Source organism: Arachis hypogaea, chromosome 4 (assembly GCF_003086295.3).
Source record: "Arachis hypogaea cultivar Tifrunner chromosome 4, arahy.Tifrunner.gnm2.J5K5, whole genome shotgun sequence".
NCBI lineage: Eukaryota > Viridiplantae > Streptophyta > Magnoliopsida > Fabales > Fabaceae > Arachis > Arachis hypogaea.
Window position 1 is genome coordinate 3,512,533 of NC_092039.1, and position 20,583 is coordinate 3,533,115.

Below are 20,583 nucleotides of genomic sequence, written 5' to 3' on the forward strand. Positions count from 1 at the left end.
TAATGTGCCAAGTTTAAATGGTGCAATAAATAAAGATAGTCTTAATCCATCTCTTTGTCATGCTTGCTGTATAAGTAAAATACACCAATTACCCTATCTTGATTCTTGTACATCTTATGCACCTTTGGAATTAATATTTTCTGACATATGGGGGCCAGCACCAGTATATAGCAGAATCAGGCTTTCGATATTACATATGCTTCATCGATACATGTACTAAATATACTGTCACTTACCTACTTAGCACCAAAACTCAGGCATTTAAAGCATTTCATCAGTTCAAAACTGCTATTGAATTAAAAATAAAACAAAAGATCAAAGCACTGTAGACAGACAATAGAGGAGAGTACATGTCTCTTGCATTCAAACAGTTTCTTACTGATCAAAGAATTTAACACAGGTTCACCTGTCCCTACTCTCATCAGCAAAATGGCACTATTGAAAGAAAGCACAGACACATTACAGAAATCTCCCTTGCCTTACTAGCACAAGCTAACCTACCTCTCACCTTTTGGGAAGATTCAACCAAGACTGCCACTTACCTCATAAATAGGTTACCTACCCCAACTCTTAATAACAAATCTCCATTAGAAGCCCTCACCCACACTGTCCCAGATTTTGAATTCTTGAAACCCTTTGGTTGCACTTGCTATCCTTTTCTACGGCTATAAAATGCACATAAGTTTGACCACAGATCTGAAAAATCAATCTTTATTGGCTATGCTATCGATCACAAAGGGTACAAGTGCTTATTACCAAATGGAAAGAAAATTATCTCAAGGAATGTAGTCTTCAATGAGTCAAAATTTCCTTATCCTCATCTATTCAATACCCCCCAACCTTGCCCCACCAATTCACAATCCTTGCTCACACCAAACCCCAATATTCCTCCCTGTCTCAACCTCCCTCGCCCTCTTCCCTCGCCACATAGACCTGCAGCAAGTACTACTCTAGCAAGCACTACTCCCACTCCATTCCATCATTTCCTACCTACCTCTCCCTCCCTGCATCCACCTCATATCTTGCATTCTATGAATGATGCTTCCAATATTATCAATGACATACATGAACTATTACCTGCTGCACCTGTATCCGTGTCTTATAATTCTATTTTTGCTATTTCTGACTCTGTGACTGCTGCTAACACTTCTCCCAGCAATGTTTCCTCTGTTGTAGATGCTCAGCACTCAGCCAGGATTGAGACTGTGTTGCCAGCTCCAGCAGCGCTGCCATTGAATCAGCACCCAATGCAAACAAGAAGCAAATCTGGAATCTTTAAACCTAAGACGTATGCAGTGGTTGTGCAAACGGGAGCCACTATTCCTTCCCTGCTGTTGCCCCACATAGTAACCCAGGCCCTCACTTGTTTTCATTGGAGGAACGCGATGGAGGAGGAGTATACAACCCTCCTAAGAAACCAAACTTGGCAGCTAGTTCCCAGGCTAGCTCCCAGCTCCGCACCTATTATCGGTTACAAATGGGTTTTCAGAATTAAGCAACACCCCAATGGTACGATCCAAAAGTACAAAACTCGTTTGGTAGCGAAGGGTTTTCATTAGAGGGAAGGCGTGAACTTTGACCAGGTTTTTAGTCCGATTGTGCGCCCTCCTACTGTTAGGGTCATGCTCAGCTTGGCATTAGCAAAAGGATGGCAAATCAGGCAGTTCGACTTCAACAATGCGTTCTTGAATGGGGATCTCGAGGAAACATTGTATATGACTCAACCTGAAGGTTTTATCTCTCCCATTTATTCTTAGCATGTGTGTTAGCTTCAGAGATCTCTGTATAGGTTAAAACAGGCACTTCGTGCATGGTTCACCAAGCTCAAGACCACTTTCAACACCTTTGGATTCAACAACACTATTTTCGACAGTTCTCTCTTCACCCGGTTCACTGCATCCTCAGAAATTTATATTCTTGTCTACGTGGATGATATCTTAGTCACTGGTAGCTCAGATTCTGAAATTTTCAGCCTAATCACCCAGCTTAATTCAATCTTCTCCTTAAAAGATCTGGGAGAAATGAACTATTTCTTGGATATCGAAGCCATCAAGAGGACTGACACTGAGATACTTCTCTGCCAGACTAAATACATTAAGGAGCTGCTTACAAAGGTCAGTATGCATGATGCAAAGGCCATGCCCACTCCAATGGCTTTAAGCTTAAAGCTCTCTACAGATCCATTGTGGGAGGCCTCCAATACGCAACAATCACAAGACCTGATATCACATTTGCTGTCAACAAAATCTCCCAGTTTATGCACCACCCTCTAGACAGTCATTGGAAGGCTGTCAAAAGGATACTCAAGTACCTAGCTGGTACATCCCAACATGGTTTAAGGTTTCAAAGGTCGAGTGAATACAGAATTTATGGGTTTAGTGATTCAGACTGGGAAAGTGATGTTGATGATAGGAAGTCTACTAGTGATTTTTGTGTTTATCTTGGACCAAATCTAGTCTCTTGGTCAAGTAAAAAATAATCGGTGGTGTCTAAAAGCTCCACAGAAGCTAAATACCAAGGAGTAGCATCATGTCTTACTAAGATTATCTGGGTCCAGAATCTGTTAAGTGAGATGAGAATAACATGTACCACTAAGTCCAGTCTCTACTGTGACAGCCAAAGTGTTGTATTACTGACAGCCAATTCGGTTCTTCACAATCGAAGCAAGCACTTTGAGCTGAACTTGCATTTTGTCCGAGACTATGTAACAAGCAAAAAGGTTCACATTCTTCACATTCCCTCCCGTAATCAAATAGCTTATTGCCTTACAAAGCCACTCTCAAGTGCCTCCTTCCACAAACTCAAACCACGCCTTAGAATTGTTGATAGAGAATAAAGAAACTTAAGTAGCAGGGTTGATGTTAAGAGAGAGCAAGAGAATTCAAGTAGCAGAGTTGAAAGAGAGCAAGAGAATCCAAGTAGCAGAGTTGATGTTAATTGTGACGAAAGAAGAGAGTCCAGTAACAGAACTGCTGATAACAGCAGGAAATTGCACACACACAAAAACACATGCAGCAAAAAAGAGTTAGTTAGAACTGACTTGTCAAATCAGCAGAGTTTATTAGAGGTAGATCAGCAGAACCTGTTAGAAAAAGAGCCAATTAGCTCTTTTAGAAATTTCTATTAAAACCACACACACACACACACATATATATATATATATATAATAAATTCGGTATCACTTCAAGTATAATCATCTAATAATCATTCTAAAAAATCTCAACATACTTTCTAACTTTCTCTTCTCTTTCTTCTCCAACTCTCTTTTCTCTTTTTTTATCTTTCTTCTCCTTTTTTTACCTATTTCGTGTTTTTCTTCTAAAAAAATCTGATACCTCACATTGATAATTTAAAACAAGCGTAACGCGATTCTTAAATTAATGACACATAGAAAGGACCAATGAAAAAGAAATCATCATCATTTTGGCACACCCAAGGGAACTAGAACCGAAACATTATACATATTCATGTGCCAAGTGGGAGGTGATCGATAAGTACTACGAGAACAACGATATATAGATATGGATGTACTCTTGATTTTCTCATATATATATATATATATATATATATATATATATATATATATATATATATATATATATATGCTTATTTTCTTAACTTTATTTAGGAGGATCGAATATGATATGGTATATTATTATCGAAAAGTGTATGTGGGTAAACCATTTTTATGAAATATATATATAATAATGTTGCTAATTAATGCATCTATGAACACATTTTATTGCATGTAGAGTGTGATTAAAGTAATTACATGTGTATGCTTCATCCATAGAATCAAATTGGGATATATAACTTGGTCTTTAGTTTTTGTGGTATGCTCAATATATAGGGTACTTATTGTTACCGATTTGGAATATGATATTTTATTCGCTTTATAGTTTATATACGTAAAATGTAAATATGACCATATATTGTTAAATATTAGTCACCAAAAAGAATATATATTGTTAAATACTAATTCCTAATTAATAAATAGAAAAACAGTCAATGGGATTAGAATATCGTCAAGTAACAACTTTCCCACATTTCAAAAGTTTAGAGAAAAAGGCGATTCTCACATTTAAATAAGGGGACATCCATAATTTTATTATTGTTCTTTTGAATTCTTCAAGCTAGACAATGCTTATATTGGCATATATAGCCACTTTAAATTTTTAATATGAAAATGATGATCTTTTTTTATTTTGGGTAACCATTCTATGAATGCTCTCCAAAATATAATAAGTACTTATTATATTAATATGTATATATTCTTGTTACTTTAAAGATAACTTCATTAGAAAAAGTAAATATATGAGAGGTCTAGTATTATAATGGAAGTAGACAGCAACAAAAGTTCCATATATAGCGTGGGAGATAATAATTAAGAATATGCTACGAATATTTTAAATGTTAGTTTTAGCTTTAATTTTATTTTAAATTTGATGGTTTACAGTGACTAAAAGAATGGAGAGTTAAATTTTGGCTTTTTTTCTGTTTAGTTTTAACTTTTGTTTTTAATTAAAAGAACTTAAGAGATATTTTGTTTTTGTCTCCTGTCGAGTTAGGAGATACTTTTTATTTTGTCTCTTGAACTACAGAAATAGTAAAAGAGGAGAGAAGAGAGAGTGACACTCAAATATATCATAGTTCAGCTACTCAGTATAATGTAGTCTACATCTAGTCTCCATCACAATTATGATGGAATTTCATTATCTTTTTCATAAGATATTTACACTAATCTTTTCCTAGGATCTACCCAATTCGATCTGGGACAAATTTAGATTCTAACTCAATCTGAATTTGACTAGACTTCAATCTAGTTTTTAACAGTCAAGTGCTAACCCAACTTGTAAAGGAATCCCCACAAGATCATGAAACAAAACAGAAATATGTACAAAAAAAAACTGAGACATCTTAAGCCCTTTTCTCCAAGTTTTACTCACTACCTTTTACCTCTCATTGGCTTTTTCTTACAAATCTCATAATGTTTGTCTTTTTCAATGAGACTCATACAGACAAAACTGAAAAAAAAAAACTAAATGAGAAAGAAGAACTCAACAAACTTAGGAAAGCTATGAAAATTGAACTCTGTATTTTGTTCTTACTCACTTGCTTTCAATCCTTGGTCGTTCACCCTTAGAAGAGTGAAGCTTCCAAGGTTGAAGCTAGTTCAAGATCCATTCTGTCTTCTTCTCCTTCTTCTGAATTTGCAGCGGCTTCATTAGTGATGAGAGAGAAGGCCGAATTTGTTGCATGTAATATACCCACTCTCATCCTTTTTCTTCAAGCTTCATCAATCTTTACCGTAAAAATTTATTTTGACTCCAAGTTTTGATTTAGACTGTGGATGAGTTTCTGACCATAATTGTTTTGATTTGTACTTAAAACTTTGTGGATTTTTTCTTGATTCCTTAGTGTAACACAAATGAGAAAAGATACTTTTTGATGTGCTCTGATCATATGAAACTGGCTACTTAGTTATAGTCCTTTCTTCTTGTTTGGATTTGGAAACAAATATTTTGTTCCTCAACCCACCATAATTTTTACACTTTTTTTTTTACTTTCTTTCTTTCTTGCGAATGAGGTGACCAAAGTGAAAGGAGAGAAGAGAGAGGATTTGACTTTTGGTGGAAGCCAAGTGAGATTAAAGTGAATTGAACTTGGAGTTCAAGTTTCTTAAAGTATGGAAGTTGATAACTTGGGTTGAAGTATGATGGATTCTGAATGTGATCACCAAATAGACTTGTATTGGATCAATACATTCTTATTTCATTTTCTTAGTCCATCTTGTTTATTTGTTCTATGTGTCCTGTATTAATTATTTTTTTGCACATCAAACTAAACTTATTAAACAAACAATTGGTGAATGCATAATAATGTTTGTTCATCACTTAAATTAGTTTTTCAAACTCAATAGAATTTGATAAGATAACAAATAAATATTTGTGGGATTATATATCATGAAAACTAATTTAAAATTAAAAATAAATTTTGCTTCTTCAATACTTAATTTTAATTCAGTTAAAATTTTATATTATTTTAATTATTTTATTAATATAATTATACGAATAATAAATTTTTATTAGTTCTATATTAAAATAATATTATATTTCCAAAGAGATATCAATTTATTTTATAAATTAATCTTAATACAGATTTTAATTTTAAATTAATTTATTTTTTAAAAATATAAAAAATAATACTCTAAAGTTACTCAATTAAAAATGCTCTAAGCTAGCAATGACCTGACCCATTATTGCATTGCATCTCTTTAAAATACATTCACTTTTTTAACAAAATGTAGACCCAACTCTTAATTTATTTGGGTGTTGGAAAATTGGGAAAGGAATCCATATGTTTAACCTCCACAAAAAATATAAAAATAAGTTAACTAGCATTTGATACTATACCATTTTAGTTATTTGGGGTTATAATAATGAGTAATGATATAAAAATCATTTTTAAATACATTGATTTATATATTTTTATTTTTATATTAAAAGTGATTGATAAAACAAATTAGAAAAAATAAAAACAATTCCTTTTATACTATAAGAAAACGTATGAAAGATGTGTAAAAAGGATTGATACAAATTAAATAGACTTTATTAGGAAACAACTCATGATTTTTTTATTTTTTTTAATTAAAGAAATACAGTTAGTTACTTTAGTTGGGAGCTTGGGGCAAAAACTAATTTACTTTACCCCTTTTTATATATAATGAAAGTGACAACATAATTAATAATTAAATAATTATAATTATAAGTTATGATAAAATAAAGAAAAGAGGGGCTAGGAACTAGGAAGACGGCTGGTGGGTATGCCTGAGCCTCAAAATTTTCCTTTAACGTTCTTTCACCATTTTAAAAAGTTTTATTACAATTATTCATCTTCCAATTTTAAGTAAAAGCTGAAATGAATTATTTTGTGATAATTATTTTTAAGAAACCTGATATTTATGTGTCTTAGATATTTAGTGCATGCTTGGAAAAAAAAAAAGTGTTGTTATGCACCAATCCATAAACATTCAATCATCTTTTCATATTTATAAGACTTTTAAATGTATCAAGTAGTTAAAATGTTAAATCAAACACTTCAATACTCTATTTAATTATACAAGGACTTAGCTTATAGTATGAGGACCAAGAACATTTTAAAAGATAGTCAAAAAGATAAAAATGAAAAAATAAACTAGTCTCCTTATTATTTTAAAAAGACTAATTTATCTTATGATGATATTTTTAAATTTAATTATCTTATAATAAAATTTATTAAAAAATTATTTAATATTAAAAGTTTGATTAAACACAAATGGAAAAACCAATTTCTAGGAGTAATTCTCAATGCTTGTAAAAAATAAAAATTTATTAAAAATCAAAATATATAACTTAAAATTTATTAAAGACCATTTTAGATATTTAATAAAAAGGTTAACTATAATATATCTATATTCAATTATGTTACGTGTAGACTAAAAAATAATCATTCTTATAGAATAAATATAAATTAAAAATAAATTAAATAACATATATATTTATATAAAAATACATAATAAATAATTTGGTAAATATTTTTTGTGTATATGTAATCCTTTTTATTTATATATTTATTCATGAGAATATTTCTTATGATGAGTCACCCTCTCCCTCGCCATATAGTGATTTATGCGGTAGAAAAAAGCCATTGAACAAGTTATATGTCTTGCTTTTCTATTAAGATAAAAATAGAACTATCTATGCTACTTAATTAGCCTTCTCTTATTTATTTAGTCTTCATTCATTTCTACTACTTCTTCTTCTTCTTCTCAAGTTGCATGCTTTTATGATATCTATCTATTAATAACTATTTATGTATTTTCTAGATGGTGATATTACATAGTACAATTAAGTTGTTCAAACCTCTTCCTTCTTAACTCTCTTTCTTTAGCTTATTAATTAGAAGATATATTGTAAGAGAAATCAAATGTTGTTTCCAATGAGGTTTTGTGTAGCTGCTATGTTATCAATGGCTGTGTTAGGAACACTTGGAGCTTCTATGAACACTGTTGAAGCAAGTCCAGGGCCAAGGAGGATTCTCTTGGACACAGATGTTGATACTGATGATTTCTTTGCTCTTCTCTACCTCTTGAAATTAAACAGATCACAGTTTCACTTAGAGGTCATTTTCTTATTATGCTTTTCTCTTTTCTTTTGTTGATTGGAATATGGTGAATCAACAAGCATATCTCAGTGCTCAAGATTGACTTGCTGCTTTGTTTTATTGCTGAATCAATCAGCTAATTTCACAGTGAAAAAAGGGATGCACTTTTTGTTTTAAAAAATAAAGGGTATATTTCAAAAGTTGCATATATGCTTATAACAAATGGATTCTACTTTTGTGTTTAATATATTCTTTACTCTGCAGGCAGTGACCATCAATGCAAATGCTTGGACTAATGCTGGCCATGCCGTGAACCAGGTTTATGATTTGCTTTACATGATGAACAGAGATGATGTAGCAGTTGGAATTGGAGGTGAAGGTGGAATTCTCCCAAATGGTACCATCCTTCCAAATGTTGGTGGCTATCTTCCAATTATTGATCAGGGAATGAGAACAACAGGAGGCTGCAGATACAGGCAAGCAATTCCTGTTGGTCTAGGAGGCAGATTAGATATTGATGCAAATTTTGGAATCCGGAAAGCTTTCCTTCCACAGGTATCAAAATCAATGTTTAATTACTCTTAACTCACAAACTATAGTATAAAATATTGAAAATGTTAATTCTGTATACTCATTAGGGCAGAAGGAAATACACTCCCTTAAGGCAACCAACTTGTCAACAAGTGCTTATTGACAAAATATCTCAAGGTCCTATAACTTTGATTGTGATTGGTGCACATACCAACTTGGCTATTCTTTTCATGACTCATCCACACCTCAAGAAAAATGTGGACCATATTTACATCATGGGTGGTGGTGTAAGGTCAAGAAATCCAACTGGTTGCTGCCCCAAGAATGCCTCCTCCGGCTGCGTGGCGCGTCAGTGTGGCGATCATGGCAATTTGTTCACAGACTATACTAGTAATCCTTATGCAGAGTTCAACATTTTTGGAGACCCTTTTGCAGCATATCAGGTTATTACTTATTAGTCCTTTATCTAAATAGTTTCCTTGCAAAGCAATTAAACTCTTATCTAAGTTAATTTAGACAAATCAAAGTGTTTGATTAGTATTATTATTATTATAGGTGATTCATTCTGGTATCCCTGTGACTCTTGTTCCTCTTGATGCAACAAACACAATCCCTATCACTAGAGAATTCTTTGATGAATTTGAAAAGAGTCAAGACACTTATGAGGCACAATACTGCTTCAAGTCCTTGAAAATGGCTCGAGATACTTGGTTCGACGACCAATTCTACACGGTAATTTGTACATTCATTCCCATGATTGATTGATTGGTTTTGCACTTGTTAACATAGCATTGTTGTTGGCAGAGTTATTTCATGTGGGATTCATTCACATCTGGTGTGGCAGCCTCAATCATGATGAGTAACTCTAAAGGAGAAAATGAATTTGCTGAGATGGAATATATGAACATAACTGTAGTTACATCAAATAAACCTTATGGAGTATATGATGGATCAAACCCATTATTTGATGGCCTCAAAGTTCCTAAATTCAATCTAAAGAAAGGTGATGTGCATAGTGGTCATGTCCAAACAGGACTTAGAGATCCATTTTGCATTCTGAAGAATGGTAAAGGGAAATGTCAGGTAACTCCATTTATCATTTAACTTAATTTATAATGTTTTATGTATTAATTTTGTAATGCAAAATGTTGTATAGGATGGTTATACAGCTGAGGAAAATGGTAGAGACTCAGTGAGGGTACTTGTGGCCACAAAAGCTAAGTCTAACCGAGATGTTAATAGTTTACTTGACAGAGAATTTTTCATAAGCTTCTTGAATGTAAGTTCACTATCTTGTACATGTTATATATAATTTGAGTGTTTGAAATGATACTAGTATCTGAATTATAGGTTCTAAAGCAAGGAGAAAATGCAGGGAGGTTCAATTTCACCTCACAATTTCCTTACTACAGAGAAGTAACTTACATGCCAGATTTTGCAAATATAAGACTAGGGAAGGATGTTGTGTTTGACATGGACATGAGTCCTGGAGATTTTCTTGCCCTATTTTACCTCCTTAAAGTTCCTCTTCAACTCATCAACCTTAAGGTCTTGTAACATTTTAGTGTTTATGACTTACATGTTTAGAACATTTTATTTTGGATTAAGCTCTTCTAGAATGAAAAAATTGGTAAAATAATAAAGTAGTATTTTAATTATCCTTAGATTAAAATAATAAGACTAACAAATGATAAAAATTATAAGAAAACTTTTAAGTGTATCGGTACATTGGTATTTAAGTGATTTTTAACAGTTGATCTTAATTATAAAATATATATATAATTAAGATTAACAATTAAAATTCACTAAAAGCTTTTCAAAATTATAAATTTAAAGGTAATTAAAAATATTACTTTCTGACTTTATTTTGGGTGAAAACTCAAGTGAAGTTGACTTCACATGAAATTGATATCCGAGAGCCATTAGATGAAAATTTAGTCAAATCAGTCAAATCATCTAACGACTCTCAGGTATCAATTTCACGTGAAGTCAATTGCCCGTGAGTTTCCACCTATTTTAAAAGAAGGCACTAGTATTTGTTATACTTTTTTTAAGCTAAATAGGTTTTGAAGTTTTGATTGTGGGTTTGGTTCAGGGAATAATAGTGAGCCCAACAGGGTGGGCCAATGCTGCAACAATAGATGTGCTGTATGACATATTGCATATGATGGGCCGTGATGATATCCCAGTTGGGCTTGGAGATATGTTTGCTATGAACCAATCAGATCCAAAATTCTCAGCTGTTGGATCATGTAACTATGCCAAGGCCATTCCCAATGGATATGGTGGATTCTTGGACTCTGATACTCTCTATGGCTTGGCCCGCCATCTTCCTCGAAGCCCAAGAAGGTGACTTTCTATTTTTTGTTATTGCTGTTGACCATGGATACCTTTGACTTTGACTGTGAGTTGACCGAGGTGTGTGTGGCAGGTATACGGCAGAAAACTCTGTAGAGTTTGGGGCTCCAAGGGATACAGATCACCCTGAACTTAGACAACCATTGGCCATGGAAATTTGGGATTCAATATTGCAAGAAACTAATCCACACTCCAAGATTACAGTGTTGACCAATGGACCCCTCACTAATTTGGCAAAGCTTGTGTCAATCAGTAACATAAGCTCTAGAATTCAGGTAACTTGTTATATTCTACGTTTAATAATAATAGGTAAATGTTATGGTGCCTATGAATCTATGATATTGTGTCTAATTTTGTTAAACAAAATAAATAGATAATATTTAATAAATTTTAAATATTTTATTTTTTTATACATTTTATTCTTTACTTATAAAACTAAATTAAGTAATTTAGATACTACAATAAAAGATACTATAGAATTTATCTTAATAATATTAGCATAAACTACAAAAAAATACACTCGAGTGATTTTGTGTTAATACAAGTACATTCGAATTTTGTTATCAATAAAAATATTTTTAAATAATTTATAAACGTAATAAAAATATTTAAAAATAATTTTTTTATAAACAGTAAACGATTTTAGTATGTGACAAATCGCTTATGCATTTGATCCAAAATTTTATAGGAATATTTAAATAATTATTTAAAAAAAGTACACAAAAAATCGAATAACAATTTGAATTCTATATTTTTTCACTTTTTAAAAATATTATTGGTTATTGACAGAAAATCACACAAAAAACATATATTTAGCAAAAGATCACCAAATCTTAAGAATAAAAATATTTCATTTTTCTAATTATGCTTACAAACAATTGTATCAAAATTCAATTTCTAAATTATTTTTTTGAGAATACATATTTAATTTTGGACTTTTTTATCATATTTTTAAATTATTTGAAGATATTTTTGTCTATACCAAAATTCAAGTGTATTATTGTCCGCGACAAAATTATTTGAGTGTATTTTGGTGATTTATCTAATAATATTATTTATACACCAAAGATTCTTTTAATTCGTATAAACATACAATAGTTATTAACATATAAAAAATCCATTATTAAAATATAAAATACATACTAAAAATAAATTAAATAAATATTTTTGAATCGTTAAAAAAAAAGACCAGTGTCAAAAAAAAGTGTGTATATTTTACCATAATGGGCTAATATGATGACATGATTAGCATTGATTCCAAAAGGTATTTTCAGGAGGTTTATGTAATGGGGGGACACATGAGCAAGAATGGTAGTGACAAAGGAAATGTCTTTTCCATCCCTTCAAACGAGTATGCAGAATTCAATATGTTTCTGGATCCTTTAGCAGCCAAGACAGTGTTTGAATCACAAGTTAATATCACACTCATTCCACTAAGTGTTCAACAAAGTGCAACTTCATTCTCAACTATTTTGTCTAGGTTCCATTGCAAACAGAAAACACCTGAAGCTGTGTTTTCCAAGCGCCTCCTTTCAAGGCTACACTATTTGAAGCAAATCCACCACAGATATCAACATATGGTACATTCTCATTCTTATTACTATGCTCATTTTTACTCCGAAAATATACTAGAAAGCTTTGTAATATGGCATTAGGGGTGTTATCGATTCGGTTTGGTTCGGTTTTGAATAAAAAATCAATCGAATCGATATGTTCGATTTTTACAGACACACAATTGTTCGGTTTGTTATTTTTATAACAACCGAATCGAACCAAACTAATAGCGGTTTGGTTCGGTCGATTTTTTTATTTTTAATTCCTAATGAGCAGAATATGAATCACAATAACTAGAGGTTTAAAATAGTCAATAAACTGAAATAATAAGAGTAAAACATTGAAATAGTTAGGGGTTGAAAATTTTTGTTATTAGGTTAAAATGGTTAAAATATTAAAATGTATGTATATTTTCGGTTCAGTTTGGTTCGGTTCGATTTCTATCAATCTAATCGAAAACCAAACCGAACCGATCAATTTTGTTATAAAAAATAAAAAAAAATCGGTTGTTATAATTTTCAGTTCGGTTTTGTGATAATTTTCGGTCCGATTCGATAACTTACACCCCTGTGCCATGCAGGACACATTCCTAGGAGAAATTCTAGGTGCAGTTGTGTTGGCTAATGGGCCTTCAAGTATTGATGCAAACTTTGAGATGAAGCCCATTAGAGTTTTGGCCCAAGGTGATGAATCCATTGATGGCATAACAGTGGTGGATGAGAAACATGGAAAATTGGTGAGGATTCTAAGCCATGTGGATGAAAAAGCTTATCATTCTTTGTATGTAAAGAGGCTTGGTGATCTGAACCAATCAGCTAAGGTAGCAAGCTTCGAAGAACAGAGGAGACAATGGAGCCATCCACATCCTTGATAGAGAGATAGAGAGAGAGGGGAATTAAACTTGTTTTATGATTATGTGCAAAGAGCAGAACAGATTTTTATACAGTATAGTTTTTAATTGGGTTAATTATTTTGTTGGTATTTATCGTTTTATTAAATTTATAATTAAATTTTTATACTTTTTCCTTTCAATTGGATTTTTACATTATTTTTAATTTTATAATCAAGTCCTTTTTAATATAAAAAATATTAAAGTTAACTGAATATTTTTTTATAAATTGAAGGTATTTATAATTAAAAATCTAATTAGATTTTTTATTGCGTGTATTTTGAGAGAAATATTCTGTTAATCTCAATATATTTTATATGAAAATAGCCTAATTACAAAATTAAAAACAATGTAAAAATCTAATTAAAAAAAAGTATAAAGACCTAATTAAAAATTTGATAAAATTATAAAGACCAACCGAATAATTCAATATTTCTAATTTGTGTGCTAGTATTCTTCAAAATAGACTTTCTGAGTTCATTTAATAGAATTTTATGGCAATGGTGGCTTTTTGGTCTCTAACACTCTAATTCCATGAAAAGAAAAGGAAAAAACACTCTAATTCTTGGCCTGTACAAAGCATATCATATCACCATATGCTAAAATTAATCCTTTTATGTAAGTTTCGTCCAACAAAAAAAAAAAGACCTTCATATGGGTTACTAGTATTGATATTAATATACATAATGTATGTAAAGTTTTTTAATTTGTAGCAGCAGTATGTTCCAAGAAATCTCTACCTCTGAAGAATATAAAATATTCAGTTATACTAACACTTAATATATGATATCTATACTATATGTTGGTGACTTCCAATAGAAAGCATTTGAATCTAACAGATTATCATTTGTTTTTGTACACCGCGGTACTGAGCTCCATTTAAGGGTTTGCCGGCTGCATGCACAAGGCGGGATTCGAACCCCCGACACTTGCTTAAGCGGACTAGTGAGCTAACCACTAGACCAACCCAACTTGGTTGTACATTATTTCTTCTACTTAGTTTTTTTTTTTCTCTAAAGATAAAGAGACTCAATCCCATATTATCTCTAAAAAAATATGAAGAAATTATATCATTTGAATTATAATTTGTTGGTATTTTTTTTACTTAGTTAATATATAGTAATATAGTAATATACTAATAGCCCTTCAAGTAGGTCAAATTAAACCCATTGAAGTCTTGGCCCAAGGTGATGAATAATCCATTGACATGGAAAATTGGTCAGAATTTTAACTCGTGTTGATGCTACGGCTTATTATAATACATATGCGAAGATAGAAAGCTTTGAAGAACACTAGAAAATGGAGTCATCCTTATTCCATAATACATGGTATGTAGATGCTACAAAGTACACATTAAAGAGTATTATCCCTTTTAGGACAAGTCTAATAATGATAATATAGTAATAATATAGCATGCATAATTAATTGTATAAAATAATAAAATTTTTATAAAAAAATATTATATAATACTAAAATTAATCATTATATATTTATATATAAATATATATAATTTAATTTATTTTTAATGTATATTTTAATATATATATATTTTATATTAATAACTAATTCTAGCACACACCTAATGTAGTTGAATTTTAATAATCATACCATCGATATCATATTGTTTATTTAAGTACAATTTATATTGTGTGGCTGATAATTTTCAACATAAACTAGCTAATGGGGTGGCTTTTCTAATTTTCTTTTTCCTTACCCACTTGACCACTTTGCAAAGAATACTACTTGGAAGTTTAAAAGAAGATGAATAGAAAAACAATAAATATATAGTAAAACGATATAAAAATTGTGAGTTATCATATTGTTTAAGAGTTAATAATATAAGTAAGTAAATAAATGTGTGTATATATTTATCCACTTAAAATTTTTAAATATGATTACTTATTGAGTTATTGATATTATAAAATGATTTTTAAGCTAATTAAATTTATATAAATTTTAACATGGCTATATAAAGAAAAGTAGAGTAAATATCAACCTTTATTTTTTAGATATTGATAAAATTTTGGTGTAACATAAAATTATTAAATATTTAAATTTTAAAATTTTTTAAAATTTTGGTACGTATTGATAATACACCTCATATATTATATATTTTTTCGCATATTGTACTCGCTTATCTTTTAAATATTGATAAAATTTTGGTGTAACATAAAATTATTAAATATTTAAATTTTAAGATTTTTAAAAATTTTGGTACGTATTGACAAACCTCGTATATTGTATATTTTTTTGCATATTATACTCGCTTATTGGCAATACGCTGAGGAGTAATTGCTTCACTCCTAAAATTTTAAAAAATTTCTTAAAATTCAATAACTAAATATTACACTAAAATTTTTTTATACCAAAAAAAATTACCAATATAACCACATAAATTTCTCAATCTTTGTTTAGTAATGTATTGAAAAAAAGTAGAGGTATTCATGGATCGAATCTGATCCGTATATCCGCGATATTTATCTGAATCTGATATGAAAAATGTGGATATGGATCTGATCCGCAAGACTATCGGATCGTATCTGCACACTAATAGAATCGGATTGCGGGTTTTATGTTGGTATCTACATATCCGCGTATCCACAAAAATAAATAAATAAATAAGTAAATATTCTTTTTATATTTTATTTTAACTAATAATTATCATATATGTTGTATTATTTTATTTTTATCTTTTAAAAAAGATGTTTAATATTATTTTAAAAGCAAATATGTTTAAAAGAGTAAAAAAATAGATTTTATTAATTTTTTAAAATAAAAATAAATTTTTAAAAAGTATTTTTATGTTTTGCAGATCGAATCCAAGCAAAAAAACTACTAATATTGAATCCGATCCGATGTTTTTAGCGCCAAAATTTCGTTTATATCTAAAAAAAATTGCCAATATAACCACATAAATTTCACGATCTTTATTTAGTAATGTATTGAAAAAAAAGTCTAGAGATAAGGACGTTCATGGATTTGATCCGCATATCTGTAACATTTATCTGAATCTGATATGAAAATTGATCCGATCTGCAAGGCTATCAGATTGGATCCGCATATTAATAGGATCAGATTGCAAATTTTATATTGGTATTCATATATCCGAAAAAATAAATAAATAAATAAATATTCTTTTTATGTTTTATTTCAACTAATAATTATCATATTTTTAAATAAAAACAAGTTTTTAAAAAGTATTTTTATGTTTTGCGGGTATATTCGATATTTGATATCTGATCCGCGTGCGAATCGGATCCAAATTAAAAAACTGTGGATATTGGATCCGATCAGATGATTTTAGTGCGGATCAGATCATTCACTAGCATTCAAAAATCTTTTTATCATATATATATATATATATATATATATATATATATATATATATATATATATATATATATATATATATATATATAACACCATGAGTTAGAATTAACCCCCCCAAAAAAAAAAAAAACACCAGGAGTTAGATTCCCTTCCCCACCATATTCCAAAACTTAATAACAAATCAACATAAGAAGCGATTAATATTCTTGTTTGTGGAGGGTGGTTTGTGAGATGACACTATTGGGGCATTGTCATGAGATGTCTTGTCTTGTCTTTGTAGATTGGCATTGCATCCTAAGAATTTCAACAATTAAAATGACCATCTTTTGTTGTTACAATGGCAACTATGAACTTAACTATTCAATAACATAATTTCGGCCACTTTTTCCAAATTATTATTTTGGTTCCATTAAGGAGCAGACAAAGGGACAAGGCCACCACATCATTTAGATTTGACTTCTTTAGGGAATCTCAAATCATATCTTTCCCAACCATTACTCTTATCTTCCACACTATTTAAATATTAATTATTCGCCGTCCTTCTCACTTTACATCTCCATCATTATCTTAGCTATACTATTATTATTATTATTATTATTATTATTATTATTATTTATGCATAATCTATTTTATTTTAATTGATAAAATAATAATTTAGTATTTAATTTTTTGCAATTGTTTATCTAATAGTAAAATTTTGTTTTTAACTTTCATATATCTCTTTCAATAATATCTAAACAATAATGATAATATAAAAAAAATAAACTATTACTTCTATTCATAAAAGTATAAAACTTTGACAAATTAACTTATAAATGAATAAAATTAAGATTTATTAACATTCCGATTTTATATATAAAAAATAGTTGATTTATCTTTCATTAGTAAAATTAGTTTATTTTCATAGATTTATCTTCTAAATTTTTATAAATAAAAAAATAACTTACTCTATAAAAGAATATATTGAATTCTGCTGATAACTTATTATTTTAAAAAAAGTAATGATTCTTAGAGAATCAAAAGACACGTGTAGGAGATCTCTGATGTGGTGGAAAACATGTTAACTATTCCATCCCCTTTGTCCATGATTGAAATTGATTTGCTTGTCCTTATCAAATTCATGGTGGAGATATATCCTTTCTCATTTGTGGCACCATATTCATGATCCATGATCACATCTTCAATCAATAATTGATCTGACCAACAATTTCACTTTAATTTCTTCCTATTGGGCAGAGAGAGAAGAAAACAATGGACTAAGTATTTGTATTGGTGCTATGATCAAATAACCTTCATTCATTCCAAAACATGCAATAGATTGATTACACACACCACCAAGTAGCTTTTCTCCTCATAGAAATTCATTCATTCCATACAAGCTAAGATAATATTTAACAATAATAATGGTGAAGAGGATCACAATTAAAGTATCTCCAGGAATATAATAATCCACTCCCTTAGAAACCCAGTTCCATCATAGGGATTGATCCGCCAGCTGCAACAATTTGTTGCTCAAGCTGCAAAATTAAAAAAAAAAAAAAAACAATGAGAATGTGAATAATGTTCTAGAACTTAAGTCTTATTAATTTCCATAGTTAAGTTAACTAATTACCCTAAAAAGTGTTTCAAGCTTATTCTTGACAAGGCAATACTCTTGCTTCACTTGTTGTAGACATCTAAGGCACCTGCACAACATAAAAATTACCAAAAAAGAAATTATTTCACTCATACAGAACTTGAAAATTACCAAAGAAGTTATCTCAAAGAGAAATTCATGGGCAGAGAAAATTCTTCATTTACATCTTGAAATTTTACTAACCACTATCTTAAGGTAATTAAAAAATGGTGGAAACTCAGGTGTAGTCGACTTTACGTGAAGTTGATAAGTGAAGTTGATAACTGAAAGCTATTAGATGATTTGACTGATTTAACTAAATTTTCATCTAACGGCTCTCAATTATAAACTTCATGTGAAGTCGCCGGAGTTTTCACCTTAAAAAGTAAGACTTTGTGGGAACTTTTGAATGAAAAAATAAGAGTTATCTTATCTATGCATTCATTGTGCTGTTAAAAAATCTATAAAAAGTAGAGTAGTTAGTTTCTAGTTTCTACTATTAAGAAAACCTTAGCCAATGGCCTTATAAAAACCATTTCTTTACACTTGTCAAACATTTGTGCATGGCCATTGTTGTAATAAGTTACTACTAGCAATTAGTACCAAAGAGTAATATCAGTATCTAACTTACGCTTCTACATTCTGATCCTCACAGAAGTTGCGGAAAGCAATGCATGCATTTTTCACCCTTTGTGCTCCTATGCTGTTCATCATACATACAAATATATGTGTCAGCACAATAATTCTTATGTGGTTTAATAATAATAATAATAATCAGAAAGTGACCTTAACTATACAAGGATTGCACAAAACCCTGCTTACTCCCACCCTTTCAATTTATCAGTCCAACAACCAAACAAAACACAGATTAAAGTGCAAAAGAAAAAAAAAATATTGACAAATGTAGAAAATTATATTGAGGAATTTTCCATAAGTTTTCAAGATTCTGTTTTGATTGGGTTGTAAAATTTGAATGAATTTTCAGATACCTTGAGCTGCTACCCTTCAACTGATGAACATGAGCATCAACTTTCTTGAAGTCAACACCTTGCTGATCCCTGCCGAGTAAAAAATAAACCAGAAGATCATTAAATTTTTCAAATTCATCAATGAATTGTGTGTGAAGAGCAAAGAGGCATTCTGTTTTGAGTTCAGGAGACACTGACAGAGCAAAATTAAGATCTTTGAGAAGCCTCTCAGAATCATCAAAGAAGAGAGACACAACTTCAACAACAAATTCAGGGTTGTTCTCATCTTGGAGCTGCTGAAGTTGCAGAAACTGATTATCCAAGAAACCCTTCTCTCACAGCAACAAAGATGAATAAAAATCAGAACTTGGATCTAACCCCCCAAAAACAATTGCGAATTTGTTGAAAAGATTTGATCTTTACCTCGATGAACAAGGATCTGGTGTAGTCGAGCCACTGTCTCTGCATCTGACCCACGTCCATGGCTTTCAAGTTTGAAAACAGGAAAATGAAAAAGCCACTTGTTGGTGTTATTGGAGCCCAACAGAGTTTTGGCCTTAAAGTTTAGAGCTTTGAGGGAATTATTGGTTAATAATCAGAAACAAAGAAATGGGGATTTGGAGAGAGAGAGGGAGGAACAAACTCCGAGGTTGGTGGTGATGTTGGGTATGTTTCCACTCTGTAATAATAATGGGTGTCTTAAAAAGAGTTGAGAAGAGGGTACCCAGTTTTTATTCCTCTCTGGATTTGCGCTTTGATTCTTTGTTTTCTTTGTTTCATTGCAGAATCTGCGACCCCACACTCAGTCCAATTCGCAGTTTGTAAGACAAGTATAAAAAGATTATATCATTTAAGTTATATTTTATTTTTTTATTTAATATTTAAAATTTTTATTTTTATATATTAATAATATAAATTTTTTATATAATTATTTAATTATATTTATTTATTTATATAATATTTAAAATAATAGAATTAAAAGTTAATTATTTTTATTATTATATAATTAAATATTTATAAAAAGATTTTTAACTATTAGTGATTAAAAATTAAATTCAAATATTTCTGTAAATTTTTTTCTAAAATATATTTTGGGACCGTATCTTTTTCATTGCAAAATCTCATTAATCAGTATTAAATGTATTTATGTTAACTAATATAATTTTGCCAATAGGTAACTTTCGTTAGAACCCCAA

The 20,583-nt window shown here is 30.4% G+C and overlaps 2 protein-coding genes across 5 annotated transcripts; one reads left to right on the forward strand and one right to left on the reverse strand.

Moving 5' to 3' along the window:
* Positions 1–7,635: 7,635 nt before the first annotated feature.
* Positions 7,636–13,617, forward strand: LOC112795799 (nucleoside hydrolase 3). 4 transcript variants are annotated; one of them, XM_025837961.3, is made up of 11 exons: positions 7,636–8,160; positions 8,407–8,697; positions 8,781–9,116; positions 9,229–9,405; positions 9,478–9,756; positions 9,830–9,952; positions 10,024–10,221; positions 10,769–11,022; positions 11,105–11,306; positions 12,306–12,611; positions 13,166–13,617. In XM_025837961.3, exons 1-11 carry the CDS (start codon positions 7,966–7,968, stop codon positions 13,454–13,456), a joined length of 2,652 nt encoding a protein of 883 aa, XP_025693746.1. In that variant the 5' UTR covers positions 7,636–7,965; the 3' UTR covers positions 13,457–13,617. The 4 variants fall into 4 exon arrangements, with proteins under 4 accessions (XP_025693746.1, XP_072090972.1, XP_025693748.1 ...); XM_072234871.1 differs by having other exon boundaries at positions 7,645–8,160; positions 8,786–9,116; XM_025837963.3 differs by having other exon boundaries at positions 7,653–8,160; positions 8,461–8,697; positions 8,786–9,116.
* A 4,450-nt stretch (positions 13,618–18,067) lies between these two features.
* LOC112795801 (histidine-containing phosphotransfer protein 1) lies at positions 18,068–20,235 on the reverse strand. Its single transcript, XM_025837964.2, has 6 exons — positions 19,811–20,235; positions 19,586–19,716; positions 19,409–19,477; positions 19,051–19,122; positions 18,417–18,489; positions 18,068–18,321 (listed from the first exon to the last, which is right to left on the reverse strand). The coding sequence occupies exons 1-6, from the start codon at positions 19,868–19,870 to the stop codon at positions 18,262–18,264; spliced, it is 465 nt and encodes a 154-aa protein (XP_025693749.1). The 5' UTR covers positions 19,871–20,235; the 3' UTR covers positions 18,068–18,261.
* Positions 20,236–20,583: the final 348 nt, after the last annotated feature.

Excerpts from the sequence above, each read along its gene's own strand:
- LOC112795799 (XM_025837961.3), top strand. The coding sequence starts at position 7,966 with ATGTTGTTTCCAATGAGGTTTTGTGTAGCTGCTATGTTATCAATGGCT. Across the intron at positions 11,023-11,104 it reads CTTCCTCGAAGCCCAAGAAG|GTATACGGCAGAAAACTCTG; the intron begins GTGACTTTCTAT and ends TGTGTGTGGCAG. Across the intron at positions 12,612-13,165 it reads ACCACAGATATCAACATATG|GACACATTCCTAGGAGAAAT; the intron begins GTACATTCTCAT and ends TGTGCCATGCAG.
- LOC112795801 (XM_025837964.2), bottom strand. The coding sequence starts at position 19,870 with ATGGACGTGGGTCAGATGCAGAGACAGTGGCTCGACTACACCAGATCC. Across the intron at positions 19,478-19,585 it reads AAAGATCTTAATTTTGCTCT|GGATCAGCAAGGTGTTGACT; the intron begins GTCAGTGTCTCC and ends TTTACTCGGCAG. Across the intron at positions 19,123-19,408 it reads TTGAAGGGTAGCAGCTCAAG|CATAGGAGCACAAAGGGTGA; the intron begins GTATCTGAAAAT and ends TATGATGAACAG.